At 42.5% G+C, this 21663-nt stretch overlaps 1 protein-coding gene across 2 annotated transcripts; it reads right to left on the bottom strand.

The window, feature by feature from the left end:
* Nucleotides 1-2617: 2617 nt before the first annotated feature.
* SLC35F2 (solute carrier family 35 member F2) lies at nt 2618-20265 on the bottom strand (the record flags this gene model as incomplete). Of its 2 annotated transcripts, none has more annotated exons than XM_079547778.1 (8): nt 20216-20265; nt 14961-15136; nt 14296-14423; nt 9059-9218; nt 7686-7842; nt 6844-6896; nt 6057-6211; nt 2618-2836 (listed from the first exon to the last, which is right to left on the bottom strand). In XM_079547778.1, the coding sequence occupies exons 2-8, from the start codon at nt 15103-15105 to the stop codon at nt 2618-2620; spliced, it is 1017 nt and encodes a 338-aa protein (XP_079403904.1). In that variant the 5' UTR covers nt 15106-15136; nt 20216-20265. The 2 variants fall into 2 exon arrangements, with proteins under 2 accessions (XP_079403904.1, XP_079403903.1); XM_079547777.1 differs by lacking the exon at nt 20216-20265 and adding an exon at nt 19202-19334.
* Nucleotides 20266-21663: the final 1398 nt, after the last annotated feature.

The following is a 21663-nucleotide window of genomic DNA, read 5'->3' on the forward strand; positions in this document are numbered from 1 at the left end:
AGGTCTGTCTTTTGACACGCAGGGAAAATCTTCCCCCTGGTCTTCTTGCAAAGGGAAATATTAGAATATATATTAGACGCTGGCAACTTAAGAGCTAACTTACTTTTCCTTTTCCAAGGTTAGCACACTTTCAGCTCACTGCTGCCAGCCTGGCTGAAGGCACATGCTGCATACACAGCCCATCTCACCACCAGACATAAAGCTGCTTCAGCAAACTCCAGATACTGAAATGCCACCCAGCGACCACAGAAAGAAAATGCAGCAGGTTGGGCCGCAGGCTTGCTTCACCTGGCATTCACCGCACCCAATTCCAGCTGTGTCAACATTAAATACTTAGAGATCACACGTGGCACAGAACAGTCATCAGGGAAGCATCAGCAGCCTGAGGAAAGGCTTACAGTGCTGTCCTGCAGAACCTGGGATGTGTCACCTGGCCTCCACATACTGCTCCAGGCCAGAGGCCTCCTCTCAACACTGGCTCCTATCTGCTAGGCCCTACAGATGCCACAGACTGCATACGGTGCCTTTCGACAGGACCCCAGGAAATCTTTTACACAAAATATATAGCCAGCTACATCTAGGAGCTAAATCCCACCCTAGGCCAAAAGCTCTGCAGTTTTGGAACATTCACCAATAGATTCAATAGGACAAGAGGCAATGGCTTAAGTCGCGGCAGGGGAGGTTCTGGTTGAAAATAAGGAACCATTTCCTCTCACGAGGTGGTGAGGCAGTGGCACAGGCTGCCCAGGGGGGTGGTGGAGTCACAGACCCTGGAGGTGTTCAGGAAACACGGAGATGTGGCACTGAGAGATGTGGTTAGGGGGCATGGTGGGGATGGGTTGATGGTTGGACAAATGATCTCAAAGGTCTTTTCAACATTAATGATTCTGTAAGTTTTACTTGCCATTTGTTTTATAACTGCACATAGTTAACTTATGACACAGGTAGCAGTGGGTGGCATTTAAATCCAGAATGTAGGCATCAAAAGTTAGGTACAGAGAACTACTTCACCCAGACAGCCTCTCCCAGGTATCCACTGCCACCAGACTTTTCCTCACCTGATCTTTAGCTTTCTGTCCACCTTCTGATGTACAGATATCTACAGATGCACCAACTGAGGTGCCTTCATCTATCACCAGAATCTAACCCAAACTGTAAAGCAAGAGATAACCAAGCCTAAATGCTTTTCACAAAAACATCAGTATCTCTTTACCCTCCCATGCACCAAACACTCAGTAAAAAGGTGATGTCTGTTGCTTTAGTATGAGCTGAATGTTTTGCTGTTGCTGAATAAAATGGAGTGAGATTTTTTATTAAACATTTCACTCAAATGAACTACACCAAAAGCACATGGTCTGTGTCATTTGATTATCAGTATCTTCAGGAATTGACATGTTTACTCATTATCATAAAATTTTGTCATTAAAGAAATCATTGGGTAAAGAAAATGAAATAAGTTTAAGCACTAGAAGAAATTTGAGCTTAAAAAATAAATTGAGAGCCAACTCTTCAGCTGCTGAAAACTTTATTCATTGTTACTTTGCACACCTGAACTGTGAAGATTTATACAAAAAAAGATCCTTACATTATTTTACTGATGTTAAAATTGCAGCTTCAAGTATTTTAATCATTTTACTGAAAATATAAAGACAGGGAAGAAAATTACCAATGAATCTCCTGAAAGCATCTAATCTAATTATGAAGACTATATCATTACTGTTGCAATGAGGATTGGCTAAAGCCTTAAACTGTTTTATGAAATGCCTCTTGTATTCAAATCTTTCTGCATAAATGTGTCCCATCTCAGAGAGAACTTTGCCAAGAAGTGAACTTCAATTCAAACTTCTTTTTGCTGTCTCATCCAGAAGAAATAAAATCAGTTCTTATGGAACAGAGTACTGATTTTGTCTCCACCTAGTAGGAGCGCACCAAACAGCAAGCTACTGAGAGAAAAAATTACAAACACACATATACAAGCCGCCCTTACAAATAAAATAGAAAATAAAATACTTGTTCTCTGCTGCAGCCCCAGCTGCAACAAAGAATGCAGCAATATGAAGAGACAAACATTAGCTGGAATGTAAGACGCAAATGCCTCCAGTGGACAAATAAGGTCCATCAGCACGTGGAAGGTGTGTGCACATAACATGTCTTACAGCACCAGATCCCATGAGATCCCATGCTCCTGCAAGACACCGAGGGTTCCTGGCACTGAGATGTGGGAACCAGCAGCCCTCAGATGGCACCTTGCAGATTTAGGTCCCTAATGAAATATAAAGCACATCTACTCCATTTAGTGACCTGAGTACTTTCTTTGGCTTAGTTTTTCTCCCCAAGCATTTGCTGCTAAGCTAATTAAGCATTTAAAAATAACAGTCTCTCACCTTGTAGAGACTCCACATAAATATTACTCTGTCTTCTTCAAGGGCCAGATTCTCTGCAGGAGAAAATCAATATAGTTTCACTAACTGAGGATCTGGCCTTAAAAAGTTTATTCAGTGCATTAAAAACAGCCCAGTACAACATACGCTCTGGCAGTAGAACAGTTCTCCAGATTAATATTTGAAGGAAATTTTGGCAATAAAATAAAAGCTCTGTTTTGAAATGCTGCCATTTTTCAATCAGTGCTGACCACCACGGATTCTCCTCTCGTAAACTGTACAGTTAGAGCTGGCGTTTCGCTGTCATTTTCATCAAGCTTCAGAGCAGCATTGTCCAAGCCAGCACTGCGTGGCTGTGGCACGGTGGTGGGCTCTGCAGTCTGAGTTGGAGTTGAGCAATACAGGATGAAGCCCACCATGATGATGACAAAGGACAGGATATAAAGACCTGAAAACTGGCAGAGGAAAAAGATGTGTTAAGTCTTTTGTCATGCAAAAAGGTGCAAACACTACCTTCTTTTAAGAAGGCAAAAGCCACCCTTTCTCTTAGACATATATTAATAAACTTGATCATCATGCTCTATACTCAAGTCTGGAAATCAAAATTCACCAACTCTATTTACCAATAAGCTGCTGTTTTCCTCTGCACCTCCTCCTCAGTACTGTTGGGCAGGGAATATCTATGATTTTCAACAGAAAGAATAAATGGCCCTAACTGTGGTGATACCTAAGGGAAGCTTTTATACATGTGAAGGCTAGAACACTGCTCCCCAGAGAATTTCAGTTATCACAAGTATTTTACCTCCTGACAAGAAATGAACGTCTCCCTCCTGCAATTCACCAGAGCATCTGGCTCTCTGCACAGCTCAACCATCTGCAGAGCCAAGTGGAACCAAAACTGGTTTCCTCCCTACATTCAGCAAGTCCTTGAAGAGAGGATGACCGTGGCACCTTCTACAAGGTGGGTGTCTGGGTGCTTTACTGCAAGTGAGGAGTTAGTGTGTGAGATAAGGTCACAGACTGCTGAGGTACGTCACACATTTGATTCACTATCACTCACTTGCCCACTCAAAGTCTAACAACTGCCAAGATTCATCTATCTTGAAAGGAAAATAAATGCTTTCTTCATATATCAGATTCAGTAATACAAAGTGCTGAAGTTATATGCAGCCAAGAACACTTTTTCATCAAGTTTGTTAAGATCTTCTGCATTGCCACTGCCAAACCACAGATTAAGAAGTGGGATGATGGACATAGCGCATCTTCAGAGAACTACAGAATTGTAGCAGTTGGAAGGGACCTCTGGAGATCATCTAGTCCAACTCCCTGCTAAAGCAGGTTCCCTACGGTAGGTTGCAATACTTTCTACTTTCAACACAGCCTGCCAAACTCCAAAACGTACCCAAATCATAGAATCATAGAATCACAAGGTTGGAAATGACCTACAAGATCATCTAGTCCAACCGTCTCCTCATCACCATTGCCACCACTAGCACTAAACCATGTCACACAGCACGTCGTCCAGCTGCCTCTTGAACACTGCCAGGGACGGCGACTCCACCACCTCCCTGGGCAGCCATTCCAGTGCCTGACCACTCTCTGAGAGAAAAGGTTCTTCCTTATGTCCAACCTAAACCTCCTCTGGTACAACTTGTGGCCATTTCCCCATGTCCTGCTCGTTGCCTGGGAGAAGAGGCCAAATCCCTCTTCACCACAACCTCCCTTCAGGAAGTTGTACAGTGCAATGAGGTCTCCCCTGAGCCTCCTCTTCTCCAGACTGAACAATCCCAGCTCCCTCAGCCGCTCCTCATAAGGTTTGTGCTCCAGACCCCTCACCAGTTTTGTTGCCCTTCTCTGGACATGCTCCAGGACCTGAACATCTTTCCTGTAGTGAGGAGCCCAAGACTGAACACATATACTGGAGGTGCAGCCTCACCAGTGCTGAGTAAAGGGGGATGATTACCTTCCTGCTCCTGCTGGCCACACTATTTCTAATGCAGGCCAGGAATCTCATCAGCTTCCTAATATTTCCTTGAAAAACATGTTATATTAGTCAAGCAGCAAAGCTGGATGAAGTGAATGGAGCTGAAATAGCAGAAGATTGATCCAAAAGAGACAGAGGGAACCAAAATTAAGTCACTCCAAATCCTAGCTGGTAATCACTTGACTAGGGAATCCCTGGAAATCACCACACAAACAGAAAAGCAAGCTAAAGCACCCTGACCTTGTGATATCTGCTCTTCTCCTTCAGTCTGTGTCACAGCATCTGCAGAGCTTTTCCAGGGTAGAATCTAAGGATGTGACTGAATGTCACCATACGCTTGTGGTGGGAAATTCAGTCACTGCCAGACCCCTCTCACAGCGTGCACAAAGAAGTGGCTGCACTTGATGCTGATGATTCCAGAGACTGTTGAGAATTAACCCATCCTTGAGCAGATTCTGATTTTAGTCCATATAGGTCATATCTCCTTATTCAATACCAAGCTGAAAGAATACTTGAGGTATTACCGGAGGACTGTAACTCCATCCAGCACCTGCATTTTCAGTATACTCTCTGTAAAGGAGTTTATTCAACACAAATGTTTGAAGGCCACAGGTGACATCTCTTGAGGGCTGTGGCATTATTATCGCTCCCTTTTTTGGCTACTTCATTGCTTCTAAACACAGGTACAAATTTGTACTTTCCAAAATATATTTTTGGAAGTGACTTTGAAAGGATATTTTTAATTCTTAAAATGTAAGTACAGTTCATTTTCTATACTCATTTACGATGGATGCTCTGTAGTTTTGAGCAGTTTGGAGCAAATTTTGGAACCCAAAACATAGAGGAAAACTGAGGTAAGAGTCCCCTTGAAAATTAACATCTAGTTGTCACTGGGTCCTACCATTCCAAAACTGGTTGTCCATAATGCTGAAGAGAAAGTAACCACATACAAATTAAGTAATTTAAGCAAAGTTCACAAGCTTCTCATTGAGCCCCTCTAGTCACTGAGCAACTGATTTAATTACTCCAATCGCTGTAATTTGCTATGTTCCCACAATGATTCTGGATGGAAAGTGTTGGGTGGGATGAAACATTTTCAGCACTGTCAATAAGCTTGAACAAGCATTACAAAAAGTATTTCAGAGAGCAGAAAATGTAATTGCCTTTTGGACAGCAATCAGAATAATACATTTATCTGCTTGTTTTGCTTTTTTTCAATTCCTTTAGTTACTCCTCAGCAGTGCTAAGAACTCGAGTCCTCTCCTTGTTATGTTTGTAATGAACACATTACGTTTTTAAAAGAAAATGTTGATTTATGGAGATCAAGCCAAACTGCTACTCTTTCAGAACAGTCAGATGCAAACCCTTTCTTTGGATGCTTGCAGAGATGAACCAAATCAACCACAGAGCTCCGCACAGGGAGTATGGCAAAAACTCTACCATTTACCTTGGGAAATTATTATTATCTCTCAATGAATACACAGCCCATGAAGCATGAAATTGTTTCTAAAAAATCACTTAACTGCCTAATGATGCAATGCTAGGTAATTAACTGTGAGTCCTGACTGACATCTGTCAATGATGACTGATACAGAAATTTACAACTGCAAACAATCGTTCAAGGGCTCATAAAATGTTTTATCTATATTTTTGGAATAAAAACATTAACTGTAGTGAGAGAAATTACTTACTTTATAGTAAAACAAGAAGAGTCCAAAGAAAAGACTGTAGAGGTCTGCAGTAAGAATGCCCAAGTTGACCGAGGTTGCACTCGTAACTTTAATCACCACTGGCATGAAGCTGTACAGCCCAAACATACAAAGGGCAAATACTATGAACAGTAATGCTGAAAAACAAAATGGCAATTTACTTCTAAGGCAGAGAATAATAATCTTACAGATCACTGACATTCTTCAGATGTTTCAAAACTCTACACGGTTATCTTTCAGAATAAGGACTGCTAAAATATAAGGAAATGTAAATTTAAGAAAAAAGCAACAAAATACTTATTTTCCAAGACCACCCACTATTGCAAAGATGATTGTATCTATGCAAGATTGTGCTTGTTCTTCCCTACGTAACACAGCAGCTGTCTGAAGACATTTAGAATCACATTTCCTAATAATGTGCAGTTCTGTTGAGATCGAAATGAGTCACAAAACCAGTCCTCCCAGTATTTCACGTAGGAAGGACAACAGAAAAATGTTCTTGCAAATTTCCAAGGCCAAACATGTTTGTAATTAAGTGAGTTGGACTTTTATAAGGAAAACGCAAAATCTGAACTCAAATTTCCACGTTCAATGCTGCACACCTTGTGTCTTTGCTGAGTGCTTCAAAGTTTACAGAAAATAAATTTGTGACAATATAATAAGAATGTTGCTTAAAATTCAGAGAAAGCAAATGAAAACATCAGCATGTCAAATCTAAATGATTATCATTTTTTCAGTGTTCTGAAACATCCTTTTGCTACACACATACCTATTTTCCAGTTCCACTGAATTTTCATTATATCCTTTTGCTCCAGAATGGCTCTAAAATTAGAGAAAAGATATAACAAGTAAAAAAGGAATAAACAAACACACCTACTTGGTTTAAGTAGAGAAGTTAATGAGCAGAATATATAAGAAACATTTTGATTTGCAATCCTTTAATTTATGTTTAAAATGTTTTTGAATGGCACTAACTCCAACATCTAAAAAGCCTGAAAAAAGACTCGAAAACTAAAGTGCCTGAAAGTGAAGAGCACTTTTATTTAATTCTTATGCCTTCTTCTCAGACTTTTTCATCCTTCAGAGATTTACTTTCATTTCATACACCACTTGAGGAAATCATTAACTATAATGATGAGAAATTAAGAACATAAAATTAATTAGTTAGGCTTAAGTGCATGTGGTCTGTTAGGGTTATTTGTAAGAGTATCCATGGCTTTATTTTAAACCAAAGTTTAATACAGAAGACCTCTAACGATTACCTCCTAAACCTTTCCACAGGGAAAAGCCATTAAGAAATACGTTCCTGCAAGCAGTCCTCAGTGTACTGCATGTCCTCATGAAGGTCAACCAAATTCAAAATAAAGCCAAGTATCATACCTATTCAGTTGCAGGAGTTGAGCTTTAGAATTGCTGTAGTAACAGCAGAACAAACAAAAAGGATGTAAAGTGAATGCTGACCAGCCACAAAAATAAAATTCAAATAGGAGTCCCATGTAGGCCAAATGGACAGGCAACAAAGAATTAATTTAACAACGTAATTTCATTGAAGACAAGCAATCATCTGTAGAATAGTCTTAATTAGTTTTAAAATAAATATTAGATCCTTACAGCTGCAGACCGCTGATAATAGTCCCAAACAAGCCCACCATTCCTAGAAACTCGACTCTGCTCAGATTTTTCACAATGTATTCCTCACTCACATTAGATATGGCATACAAAGAAGCACCCAGAAGAACTAAGACATCTCCAATCACCACGTCACTTCCTGTACAGAAATATTAATCCACAATAAGGGCAATGCTGCAAATACTTTTTTAAAAACAACTTTCCTTAAATAGACAAGCAAATGTATCTCTAGTATCTATTTTCTTAGCAAGCAGGGGGTAAGGAAATGTCTGTGTGCAAGCAGGTTGCTGGCTGACTCTGCTAACTGCTCATACCTCTGGCATAATCTGGAAGGAGCTGAGCATGACACTTACCAAGCCACTGCTGTACAGTGTGGTCCAGTCCTGCTTCTGCCAACATTAGGCAGAAAAACTGGAGAAAAGTACAGATTAGAGATGCTCTACACTTTTCTGAGTATCACCCCTGATTTTGCTGTAAGGCAAAAATGCATCTGTTCATTTGAGTGGCACCTGGACTGAGTTTCAGGTTTATGGCAGATCTAAAGTAGGTACTGTAGATGGGTGGCACACGTGTCATGCTGTGATGTGTGTGTACCATGCGAGTGGGACTCCCTGTAATACAACCGTTATCAATAAATGCCATCACGGATCAGCCATTCTGCAAGGCAATTGCTGTTGTTTAAAACCTTGAATTGATTTCAAACTTCCTTCCCTAAGCCAGTTGGCGATCACTGCAAAGATAGATCTGCAATATGAAGGCAACCAACAGTAACAACAAGCAAGTCACTGAGTAATGCTCAGGTGCCCTGCAGGTAAAGAGCATTTGTCTCCCTTAGGGCCAAGATATTTGTGTCACACAGAATTAAAGCTTAACCTGAATTTATCTTTCTACCTTACCTAAAGCAGAGGTCCCACAATAATGCCAACAAGGCTTAGCCGTACACTGCCTGATCATGGTAACAACAGTTTCCTATCCTGCTTTTTACGCACATAGAAAACTGCACACTAGAAAAGTCTGCTCATAGGCTGACAGAGTGCAAATAAGATGAAGTCTGTAGGGAGAGAAGGCATCTTTTCTCAGACCATCTCACATATGAAATGAACAAGCCTTCAGGAATAAGTCTTTTCATCAGGTCTGATAAACAGCAATGAATGAAATGTAGCACCAGTGTTTCCCTTTTAACCCCAGTTAAAAGGGCCTTCTTGGAGAAGAAATTCAAATAGCAATGTGTTTTCTTCATTTTTAAAAGAAAGCTACACCCTTCCCCCTGCATTTGCTTCTCTTCCTCCTTTGCAAGTTAGCCCACTGTGGAAGCCACGACCCCATTTTTCCCTGCACAATACAGAATTCCTTACCTTCACTGTCCTGCCTCCCTGCCAAAATGTCAGCACCCACCATCGTTCCGACACCCAGCAAGCAGACAGCAACCGCAATGAAATGGATCAGCCGGTACCTTGCACGGAGAATGAACCAGGACAGAGCCATCAGCACAGGAATCCCAAAACAATCCAGTAGCTGTGTGCACAGAAATGATTTTGATTAGAAGGCTACTCCAAATCTGGATTTCTCTATCCTGAAAACAAATGCTCAGGATTTTATTTTCCATCACAACCAGATGTTACTGAAAGACACAAAACAACCCTTGTGGATTCATTTCAGTGCAGGAGGGATCACACCCACATCTTATCATAAAATGCATTTCAAAAGTGAGGAGAGGCTGGTGGGCATTGCCTCTAGGAAAAAACTCACTGATCTGGAAACACCTGCAGTGATGGATCTAATAAATTCCTGCAGCTTCACAAATTAGTGCTAGGACATTGCACTGAAGCCACGCCGCTTCCTGTGACACCAGTACAAGGAGGTTGTTCACTGACTCCCTTTTTTACCCCTCCATGTTTTGTCTAGCTCATCTTTCACTCCTCAAATCTGTGATTAAAGTTTGGGATGCATTTACACAGTGCTAAAGTCCAAAAGTGCTGAAGGATACAGATGATCCAATGTTACACCAAGGCAAAAATAAGGCAAGGCAAATAAGGCAAAAATCTGCAGGTTTTTTCTTTCCTTTCCTTTTCTCTTCTTTCCTTTTCTTCTCTTTTCCTTTCCTTTTTGTCTTCAAGTGGATCTTACCAAAAAGCATTGTAAGGTGCTGAAAAGCATGTGCAAAATCAGTGAAAGGAGAACAAGATGAGAAAAGCAGCTTCCTTAAGTCAGCTTCTCAACCTCCCAGCTTCCTAAAATTATGTACAATTCAATGCTTTTTCAGTTCATTACTCTGCTAAAGCTGACTCTCAGTCAGAAACAGGTAATTCTGTGATTTGTCCGTGCCACAACAGCAAACACACACAAAAGCAGGAGCACAGAAGCATTTTGGATGTGTTTGCAGAAATTGCCCTGAGCAGATTTTAAGTTCAAGGATGTCTGCACTCCATGGCAAGCAGTGACACTGGCTTCTGTTTTCTTTCTTCATTACTTCCTCCCTGTGTGTTCCTAAAATCTTACACACCTTTGCCTCACTTGTGCTATACTCATTTCTCCCTTGTCGCAGTGGAAAAAAATAAGCAAGAGTTAGCTGTATATTTAATGCAGAAAAATGGGTAGCAGCATTAAATGGACATAATGTTCCAGGATAACCAACTAATATCAAGAACATTCAGCTAATCATAATTGGTTCAATATTTAATTAACAAAATAGACATTGTTTCCTAATTTGACTATAGAAAAATGAAGTGGATTTTCAGACCTGCCTCAGTTGAGTGCTGTACTTTAGAGACCAGTTTACAGCAGAACATGTAGTTAGCCTTCCAAAGCCTGTTCACAAATTAGTCTTAAACCCTTAAAACCTGGCTTCCTAAAATCAATGCAAAGGATGGGGTCCACGTCACTGCAGCCATGGCTGAGGCATTACGAATAAAGGCAAGAGCCAGCAGTCCTTCCATGGTCAGCTTTTGCCAGCTTCTACCTACCACCATACTCTTGTGCTCATTAGTTCAGCCACTGCCCATAAGGATTTTAACAAAACAGACTCAATAAAGCCTTGCAAGCTTGAACTTTCATAGCTACAAATATTAAAGCCTTACCAGTACAGCATGAAAGAGGTTGTTACAGATTAAACCCTAATAGCGCTCTCTAATCCTTCCACCTATTTGTCTCTGTTCTTTGGACTGTTTCCAGCTTGTCCAGCTTGAGAGGTCTGCATAAAGGAACAGGCGTTTGCCCAGGCTGTATCATCAGACCTCAGAACCACACAAGTTGTAATACATCCTATCATGTATTTCAGGGCAACTTCACTCTGTTTCTGCACTTTATCTCACCTTTTGTCTGGGCTCGAAACACAAAACAAAGAAACAAACAAACTCAACGACAACAAAAAGCCCTGTGATTTTCTGGCACTTCCCCCTACTTTGACTTTTTTGACAAGTATCAAGAAGAGTCATTTATCTGTTTCACCAACAAGTACAGTTCAGCTCTCATGAATCAAGATTTTCCACTTCTGTTCTGAATCAATTCTGAAATGTATTTGAAAGCACAGTCTTAAACAAAGACTTCTCTGAAATAGGAATTTCTTTGTGAAGAAATACTACAAAAATACTAATTAAAAAAATGTTTTCACACACATCTCCCCAAGAGTAGACATCTCTGTTAATAAGTAAGCTTTTGCTTCCCTGTTTATTGAGATGTTACCATGCAGCTTTCTAACTTCCAAGCTGTTTTCCAACTCAAACAGAGAATGGAATCAAAACCTTTGGGGGAAAAAAAAGAAAAATTGATGTAAGGAAGAAGTAAATAATCAGCCATGATCTCTTTTGGTAACATCAGATAGGAAATTGCTGCATCCAGACCAATAACATGTTGTAGAGCTGCAGCATCCCTGTTAGTGGACTTGCAGCCATCACATCCAGTCATCAAATGATGAAGAACACACGCTGGCAATCTGTTTCAGGGGCAGTTACACTCAGAAAAAACGTATCTGATTTCCATGTACTGATCTCGCCTGTTTTTCATCTACCACATTACAGAGCTCTTTGGTAGAAAACGCTCTCACCTGCACAGGATCAAGATTACAGAGGTGCACAGCAGAAACACCATCACAATGAATTGTGTCAGTAGAACTGTTTAAAAGAATGAAGTTTATTTATTCAGACTTTATGACATTTATGGCAGTACTGTGGTACTGACTACTACTGTCAGTAGAGCCTCAGCAAACTCACCTTACTCAATTCCAGCCTGTATTTTCACACAGGAGGGAAAAAAAAACAGTAACATCTTGATTTGATTTATGAGTGTTTTGACCCAAGCCAGGTTTTGGCCACACTGCTCATAGGAAGGTTTTAAGGGTAGAGTGAGTAAATCATTAAAAGATGTTTTAATACATGGTTAATCAATTATCATGGACTGCAGGAGGTCACTGGTTTGTTATAGCTGCTGGCTCCAGCACTAAAGCTAAGCAGCTTAGCCTGCACACTCTCCCCCATGGTTCCCAACAGGCAGGTTCCTGCTGAAAGCCAAGCTTCCAGCCTGGATTTTCTCCTGTGAAGGTTCATACTCTTCCACAAACTGATATTCTACCTATAAAATTTCTCCACCTGAATTATCAACAGAGAAAATGCTAGTTGTGCCTAATAACTTTGGCAACACAAAACCATAGCTGCACCACTTCTAGTTTTGCTATGAAATACATGGTCAGACAGCAATACAGCCACGTCCTCTCTCCAGCCTGGAGCACACCAGCACTGAGGAAGTCTCAGCCACAGCCCAGCAGGAGTTCCAGCTGTGCACCAAAGTCTTTTTCTGTATTTACAGAGAAAGGGAAGTTGCCATCCTGATATTATCTCTAAAAATTTTTCCAACCCCTCCCTGCAATGCTAGCATTTCATAACTAAAGGAAAACCAAGTGGTTTGGTTTTTTTCCTGTGTTTGTGTGAAAACACATGGAAGTCCCTTGCTGAGCGGAAACCTACATTTAAACAAAAAGATAAAGCTAAGGGAAAGCTCCAGCCAGCCACCATTTTTATAGTAATTAAACTGTATTCAGGAAAGTCTTGAATACTCCTGCTTTGCTCTTACACACTCTGAGCTTCCACTTACAGCCACTACTGAAGCCAGAGGCTCGGAACCACAGATTCTAATGTAACTGCAGAAGGTGCTGGCTGCTGACAGCAAATGCTTTGCATGGGAGTAAACTGCAGGCTTTTTTGTCTTGAATCCCATTTCAACCCCGTGACTTCAGAAAATGTGCAAGAAACCTGACTGCAGCTGGTAGTTACAGTAAATTCACAGTTACTGAACTGGCACTTGAAGCAGCAGTCTGGAGGTTCTCACATGCACATCTAGTAAATGTTTGAATCTGGCAATTGGACTCGATGACCCACTGTATCTACTCTTTCTTCTGACTATGAAAGATATCGTGGGAACACTTCACCACTTCTGAGAAGGATCAAAGTCCCGGCTTTTTCAGCTGTAAAGTGTATGATCAAACAGCATCTCAATGATCAGCTTAGCCTGATCTTGAGCCTGAAACATACCATTCTTAAGTCTGTAATTTCTGAGGCATTATTTGTAAGTAAATTAAAGACTTAATGAGCCATAATACCTAATTATGAAGTGGCAATGCGACAAGAATAACCCCTAAGGCACATTACTGTTCCTTCAACAGTACAAGAAAACACTACCACAGCTCTCTAAAGGAAGCCTACACCACAGGTGTTCATTGCTTTATAGATATTTCTTTTAAATATTAACTTTTGTTACTTTGACTCAAGAACAGTGATACCTACACATTCCTTTTCAACTAACAGCTGATTTTGTATGATATATTATGCCTTTATTTAGGTAAATGGGGCCAGGACCTGATCCACAGGTTCACCACTGTTAAAAGCAGGCATAGGCTGCCACCCTCCATTCTTGCTTCTGCACTGTCCCCTCCCTTGTCCTGGCAGACATAGTTCATGTCTGTGGAGCGTGGCAAAAACTGCCACCACAGTCTTGCTGTTATTTTAGAACAAATGTGTCCCAGTGCAGCAATGAAGTATCAAGCACTGGCACTCCTGAGGACATGAATATTGACTGATATTTTGGCATACTGACCTCCCTCCCATCTCATAGAGAGAGTTCTGAATTGCCACAGCCAAAAGCCATAGCACTGGCTCTTCACTGCATGCTCAGAAACACCAGCTGACTTCCAATATGTCCTCACACGTGGGGTTACATCTTGCAAAGCTTCCCACTGCTTCCAGGCTGATCTACCTCACTCCCATCATACTCAGAGCTCAAGCTGAGCCAGTGTTATCTGGTCCAAAATCTTTACACTGTGTCATGAAAAAAAAACCCTGAGTGGCTGTCAGCAAACTCTTAGAAGTGCTTTCTATCAAAATAATTAGAGTTCAACTCAAGAGTTGGCAATGGATAATATCAGCCAATTTTCTCTGCTTCCTGGAAATGTTGCAGAATGCTCTTCTCTGTACTGCAGAGAAAATAGATCCTGAAAGGCTTTTTCAGGTTTAAATAGCTTCCATGTCTGTCCTATGAATCTCATTTCAGAAATGAGTCCAAAACCGCAATCAAAGCAGCAGCTCAAAATAGAGATAGTCCTTACCTGAACACTCGTGAGAGTCGTGTATTGGTAGGCTTTTACAATCATGTAATTGGCCTCAACATCAGCCAGTCCCAAAAAAATATACTTCCACCACCTCTGCTTCAGAATTTGAAGAAGACTGTCACCGCCTGTTTAGAAAAGAGCAGCAGTCAGTGTGTTTCTTTCCAATCAAATACTGCACAGGAATCTTTCTTTTAAGAAGTGTAAGCAATACTGTGATGCTGAATTTGGGTTGCCTCTGCTTAAGGAAAGTATAACAAAAGTACAATATAGCCAGAGAGAAGACCATAGAAATGGTGAAAAGCAGAGACACTGTTTCAAAGATATATATACATATATAAACTAGAATGTTTAAAGAGTAAATTAATACAGTATAGCAACCATATTAAACAGACTCTTGCTAAGAATTTTTTTTACAATGCCAATTTTCCCCTAATACGACACAGGACTTGAAATAAAAAAGAACAATATAAAACAAATATGAAGTGAAAGCAAGTTACATGCACATTTAACAATGCAATTCACTCCCATGTGTTATTGCATGGCGGTAATTTCAGCAGGATCTTTACAAAAACTAGGCCAAGTATTGAGTAAGTTCTGTAATTTCAAACTGTGGGGAAAAAAAAAAAAAGGAAGCAGATTCTTTCATCCCACATTTTACATACCAGTCCTAAATGCCAGCATTGTTGTATAAACTAGAAGAAGTAAAGAATAGTTGATAAAACTTTGAAACATTGGAGTATTGACTTGGTACTGTTCTGCCAGGTACTGGCTTGTAACAGCAGTCCCACAGATAAACAAGGACAGCATCTGGCCCAGGAGGATTGTTTTCAAAATATGCCTGTAAATATGAAAGACAACAAAGTAAGCTTAGAATTAAACATTCCAATTCATTAATTATTTTACAGGGAAAAAGCCATTTTATAGATTGATACTTTTTTTTTTTTTTTTACTGCCTATTGATGTTCTTTCACTTCACCAGCAAGCAGCATTGTGTCTATACTGAAGGTCTCGACCACACAACAGCCAGCAAAAATTGGTAAGGCTGGTCCAAATCAGCTAATAAAGACTGCAGTATGCTGCAAGCATCTCCACTCAACTCAGCTGGGCAGGCTCAGCCCAATGATCTATTCTCATCACATTTTGACACGCGCATTCTGAGTTACACCTCCTGTTCTCCACTGCCTCATCTCAACTTTGGTCATCAGGAATCTGCTGTGTGAAGAGTGGCACAACAATTATCTCAGAAGATTTGAGCCTTTGCAAGTGAGTTGAGTCCCTAAGATGAGCAGTGCTATGGAAATACAAAAACATCAATACTTACTGTGGATTTTTTCTGCTACAATTGATTACATTCTGGTGCAGCTGATGATGGAGTTAAGAGCACATCTGTGCCAACAATCACGCTATCTTCTAAAGTGCAATTCACAGCTAGGGGAAAAGAAAATCTCATGCTCTTTCAATAGCAGTTCCTCCCATAGTATGAAGTGACTAACCTTCATGTCCCTACACAGAAAGCCATGCAAAGCTTGCTGTATATCCTTTTCCTGCCACTGAAGCTATGCAGAGTCCTACCACCTTACTGCTTGCACACTCACAAGCAATGTACAGCGAGATCACCTCAGTGCTGCATTGCCTGCATGGGTTTGTCCACCTCTAAATTTGTTTACTCTGAAGACTACCAATGACAATTTATCTGGCTGCACAACGCAGCAAATTTGTTCCTATGGAGTAATTAAGAAAGGAAAGAGCATCTCATTAGGATTCTACATCTACCCTGTGCCCACAGCCCTCCACTGACAACACAAGGCAAGTCATTCCAGATACACTACCAGAAAGTAATACCACTTGTTTTTTTTCTAACGTGTCACTTGAATGTAGTAATCACCAGCTAACCCAGCTATGATGCGCAATCCAGCTACAGTGTGATCCAGCTACAACGTGCAATCCAGCTGCCAATGTCATCTACAAGAAGGGTGTGCTCTGGGGAGTCAAAGCCAACTCAAACCATGCCTCCCTTTGGATGCAACATGACTTCTTTGCGCTGAAATTTGCTGCAGTTGCTGCAGTTTGAATTGAAATTCATTTTCAGTTCAGCCTGATCTCAGAGTTCACCTGACTTTAACTGCTGCTAAACACATTTTTCTCCAAACCCTCTTAGATGAGACAGCAAATCTCTGTGAGCCCAGCGGTACTTTACTTCCAAGACAGACAAGTACTACATTCTGCTATAGCTCGCCTTGAGCACCCCAGTAATGGTGCACATCCACACTGTCAGTTTATCTTGTGACAACCTTGTAAGACTGTCAAGTGTGAATGCCTCATTCTGGTGCTTGAACAAGCAGTTTCATCTTCAGCACTTTCAATGCTGAAGTAAGGAGAGACCGTGTTTCCCATGTTTCAGCTAGAATTTTTTCATAGCTACTTCGTAGCACAGAATTAACTGTACACGCTGCTGTAAAGCACACCTACATAAGGAGCGACTGCTGACAAAAAGAAATAAAAAGCAAAAAAAATCTGTGAAGCTACTCTACTTCCGTAATACTGGATTACTTTTTATTCTGGCAAAGATCTGACTGTATCACTTGGTAAACATATGAGCAAAGATCTGGCACACATCCTGGCCATTCCTTCTGACTGATGCAGAAATGTCTTTTTACGTTCACCTGAAGAACTCAAGCCACCCGGCACCATTCAGAACATAACACAGGCCAGCTAAATTTTCAAAGATGAGATTTCCCTCCTCCCTCCAGGAAGCTGAACACTGCTCCCAGCTCTCCTGTTGCCACCCCATAGGCAATGAGGAGAAGTCTCACTACAGTATGGAGGAGGAATAACATGGTGAACAGGAGCAATGGGAAACATGGTTCCAGCAGCACAGGCAGGAGCACCCTGCAGGTCTGGGCCTGTTCAACATGGGCCTCAGCTGAGTCAAGATGGTCAACACTCTCACAGGCTCTGCAAGAGGCAGCCCTCACATCTCCCAAACACCTGCACTTCTCTAGAGCAGAGGTCTCCATACGCAGCATTTTGGCACACTGGATAATAACCTGGCAAGAAGAAAATCTGCTGACACATCTGCTAATGACTGATCAGCTTCAACCACCAGTTACCAAAACCAGCCTGGTTCTCAATAGGGCTGACCCTCAGCTATCCTAACAACTAAGTTTCTCCAGCTTGAAGCACTCAGGAAATTATGTTCTCCCATTGTTACAGTGGGAAGAGCAGCAGGCCCAGAACCTGCAGAGCTGCTCGCTTGGTGGCTGCCACATCAGCGATTGCCATGTGGTTAATGTATGCCAAGGCACTCCTACTGCATTCCCTTCTGCAGCACTGAAGGCGGATGCAAGGCTGTGTCTCTGCCTCACTCTCTTTATTTTTCTCCTACTCACAGATTTTCATGCCAAAGTGAGTTTCTTCAAACCAAGAAACCAAGAGCACATTCCCAGTGCTCAAAGCAGCAGTTCAACACGGTAAGGCTACCCACATGGAACATGTGCTCAAGTGCTTTCCTTGTGCTGTATGAGTTCAGTGCCCACCAAATTTACACAGCAAATTAACCTTACCCAAATCAACCTTACCCAAAGTGCTTTGCCCTCTGCCAAATTTCAGAGTAAAACTTAAATCCTATTGGTTACATTTTGCAAGACAACTTCTTATCAGAAAAATGCATGCAAGACATCTGTTTCCATTCACTTCATGATACAGCTATTGATTAATGTGATTCTTAATAATTCATCGTGTTGTTTTTGTTTTTTAAACATTATTAATAATTAACTCTTCCATGCTAGAAATTGGTCTTTCTTTTTTAATGCATTGGTAAGGACTAAATCATTCTGGACTCTGATGACACAAAGTGGTCTGAGACAGCCTTTTAGTTATAAGTTTGTTTTTTGTTGGTGGTGTGGGGTTTTTTTTGTTGTTGCCAAAATTATTGGGGGTTTTTTGTTTGCTTGTTTTTGTTTTGGCTTTTTTAAACCGCTTAGCAAGTGGCTATTGAGTTATCATTTCATCTCTCCCTTTAGAATCAAGGCTGATTTAGGTTGGAAATAACAGTCTAAGATCACCAAACCGAACTGATATACCATCAGGCCATACATCCTATCTGACTATTCCTATAAGAGCTGAGAGACATTTTTGGAACAAGTGAGAACTTGGCACAATGTGTTCCATGGCCACTGCTGGTCCAGCCACTTGGCATACAGCCTTCAGCATCTTGAGAACACTGGGCTGGTGGCTCTGTGGCTCCGGGTGAAACACAGAGGAAGAGCATATCAAAACATTAAAAACATACTCAGTTCATAGATTAGAAAGTTCAAGAACCTCTAATAGGCCCACTGTTAACGGTTTTATTGGTTATTATTTTAATAAACTCTGTAATTTTCATGTGATCTTCTTCCTCACAAAAAAAAAAAAAAAAAAAAAAAAAAAAAAAAAAAAAAAAAAAAAAAAACACCACTCTTCCAAAATTAAAAATTTTATTGATGTCACCAGTTAAACACCAACAGGTCAAGCCTGGCAACCTCAAACAGAGCATTTACTCACATTTCAGCTTCAGCTACTGAACCCTTCCCAAATGAGGGAAACAGAAAGAAGAGAGACCACTTTGTTTGAACAACCTCGCATAGTTATGTGAATTGGTACAGGAAACACAAGTGCAAGATGAAGCTACTTCATTATTATGAGGAGAAAAAGGTTTTTCCAGGTCAACCTTTTCAGTGTTTCAGTGTTCTGCTTTGAAACGGAGATCAATTAATTTGTAAAAGGCAACCAACTGGAGTGGAAAAACAACAAAGTCCATTTAGTCTACTGTATACATTAAACGTTTGTATAACTCTGGCCTCTAAATCTCAAGTGGCAGAGCCTCCAAACACCTGGAAAAAAAAATTAAAAATTCAGTAGCAACAGAGAAGCCTTTGGAGAAGACAGCCAGAGCTCTATTTTCTTTGAAGCAGCACCCAGACTAAACAATACAGCCCTCTGGCAACATCTGGCAACACCAGTACCTGTGAGATTACTGAGCACTTCCTGCTAGTTCCATCTTGTATTTTGGGGCACTCCTGAAATGCAGGAGGAACAGAAAACTTGTAACCAGAAAAAGAGAGGCAGGTTTCACACTTCAGAATAGGTCTGTACTTGACCAGCACAAATCCCCGCACATCCCTGCCATCACACTCTGGATTGTAAGCACGATGCTGGCAGGAGCCAGCGCTTCCTTGTTAGCAGGGAATGCCCGGTGTAGTGCTTACCTGAAAGCACGTCCGGAGCCCACAAAAAAGCTTTTTAAATTGACACTTCTTTATTTTCTCCCTCAGACGCAAACTGAATTTGTAAGTGAACGGAAACTCCCGAGGGCTGGGGGCAGGAGGCCATCTGCACTCACTAAGGCAGCGCTGACTAGCGCAGGGACACGTGCCATGCCTGCACCGCTTGCTTTCCGCCAGTTTTTCCGCGCTTCACCAGCGCTGCCGCGCTAAGCGATATACATCAGTGGGACTCAGCCCCGAGCTGATTCCAGAGACGAGAGGAAGGGAAGTCCTTCTAGACTCCGCACTGTCAGCTATTTGGTTCTGTTACCTTCTTCCCTCCTGTTTCCCTTTCCTTCTTTGCCGCGAAGTTGACAGAGACGAAAACAGAAGAAAAAAAAATACTAAGCCAGAATTGCTAAGATTAAAAATAAACAAATAAATCACGGTGCATCAGCGGACACGTGAGATGACACCCATAGCCCCGCAACCCGGCACACCTCCGGCTCCGCACACGAGATTCCCGGACCCTCGGTTCCCGTTCCCGCCCTCACCTCCCCGCCCAGAGCTCCCAGCCCATCGGCACGAGCACAGCGCAGCCCGGCCACGCTACCGAGCCCGTTCTCCAGGACGCGAGCCCGGCTCCACGTGGAAGCAGCGGGCCGCGCGCTCACCAGGTGCACAGCTTGTCGCCCAGCAGCGCCAGCAGCCGGCGCGGAGCAGCAGCGGCGGTCCCGGGCGGCGGCGCCGCCTCGGCCCCAGCGGCGGCCCGAGCGGCATCCTCGGCTCCCTCGGCCTCCATAGCGCGGCGCTGCCTCAACCCTGCGCCCGCCGCGCGGGAACGGAGCGAGCGCCGCGGTAACGCGGCCCAGCTGCGAGCGGAGGAAGGGAGGAGCCGCCGCTTCGCGCCCAGCGGAGCTTTGTGCCCGCCGAGGGGCCGCCCCCGGGAGGGGCATGACTCGGCCGGGAGCTCCCGGTGCCTCGCTGCCGTAGCGAGCTCGGCCCCGCCGGGGCGGTGGGCCTGGCCTGACTGTCGTGGGGCTTCCCGAGCCCCATCCTTCTTCAGTCCCAGTGGTTGCCCCAGACCTTCACCCTTTGATTTTTCCCAGATTTCTATACGGCCTTGAGCTCCTCCAGGCCTTCGGTCTCCACCTTTGGCGACGAGTGCCACCCTAAGGATGTATCGAGCCCGGATGCCGCCACCCACATCCTAGCAAAAAGCACGCAGCTCACCCGGAGGAGCCGGTGGCGTTTTGCACCATGTTTTAGTGGCTGACTTCTGATGACACCCTGCCTGCATCACGGGTGATGGATTCAAACCCGAGGTTCCTAATAAAAATGAGTGAAAAAGAGGTTCTGCTACAACTCCCACAAGAAATCAGTCTGTGAAGATTAGCTTCAGTGCTGTGATAGTTATGAGTCAGGTAACGCTGGTCATGCGGAAACATAATTTAGAATACAAATAAGATAGCGGGGCCGAAGCAGAAGTAGCAGACATTGCGTATGTTGTCTCAACTGCTCTCCACAGTTGCAGTCTATTCTCTCATCTGCGATCTGCTGATTCTCCAGAGGTGGGAAATGAGTCTCTGCTGCCTTTTGCCTCCAGTCAAGCTCTTCTCTTGGAATCAGCCTAGGTGGGCTGTGTCTCACAGGTACATTTGTTAGACTTTGGGACTAAGTTCAATTCACAGTGTGATAAACTTTGCTACCTGTGGAAGGTTTTATGGCCTGTGGATAAGCACAGCCATGAACGCAGAAAAACCTGAGATATCTAAACGTGACTTTGCGTTAAGGCAGTCCTGCTTCAGGCTCCTGCTTTTACTGCGATTCTGTGTTCGCCTCAGGTGTGACCACAACTGCACATTCTGGGATGTCAGCCGTACGGCTGCCTTGAGCCATGCTGGTGGCTCCAAGGACACCTTCCATGCAGCCCAGGAGCTGGTGGTACAGCTCCCTCCTGCTGCCTCACCGATGGAGACTGCTTTTGTTTAGAGAAGGTATAAAAGTATTAGCACAGCCATACACATGAGACACAGCCCTATCTCCTATCTTCATCTGCTCAGTGTCTGCAGTAGATCAACTCTTCCTCTATGCTATTTTTGTAATGTCTGTAATGGTAAAA

This window comes from Tetrao urogallus, assembly GCF_951394365.1.
Source record: "Tetrao urogallus genome assembly, chromosome: 1".
NCBI lineage: Eukaryota > Metazoa > Chordata > Aves > Galliformes > Phasianidae > Tetrao > Tetrao urogallus.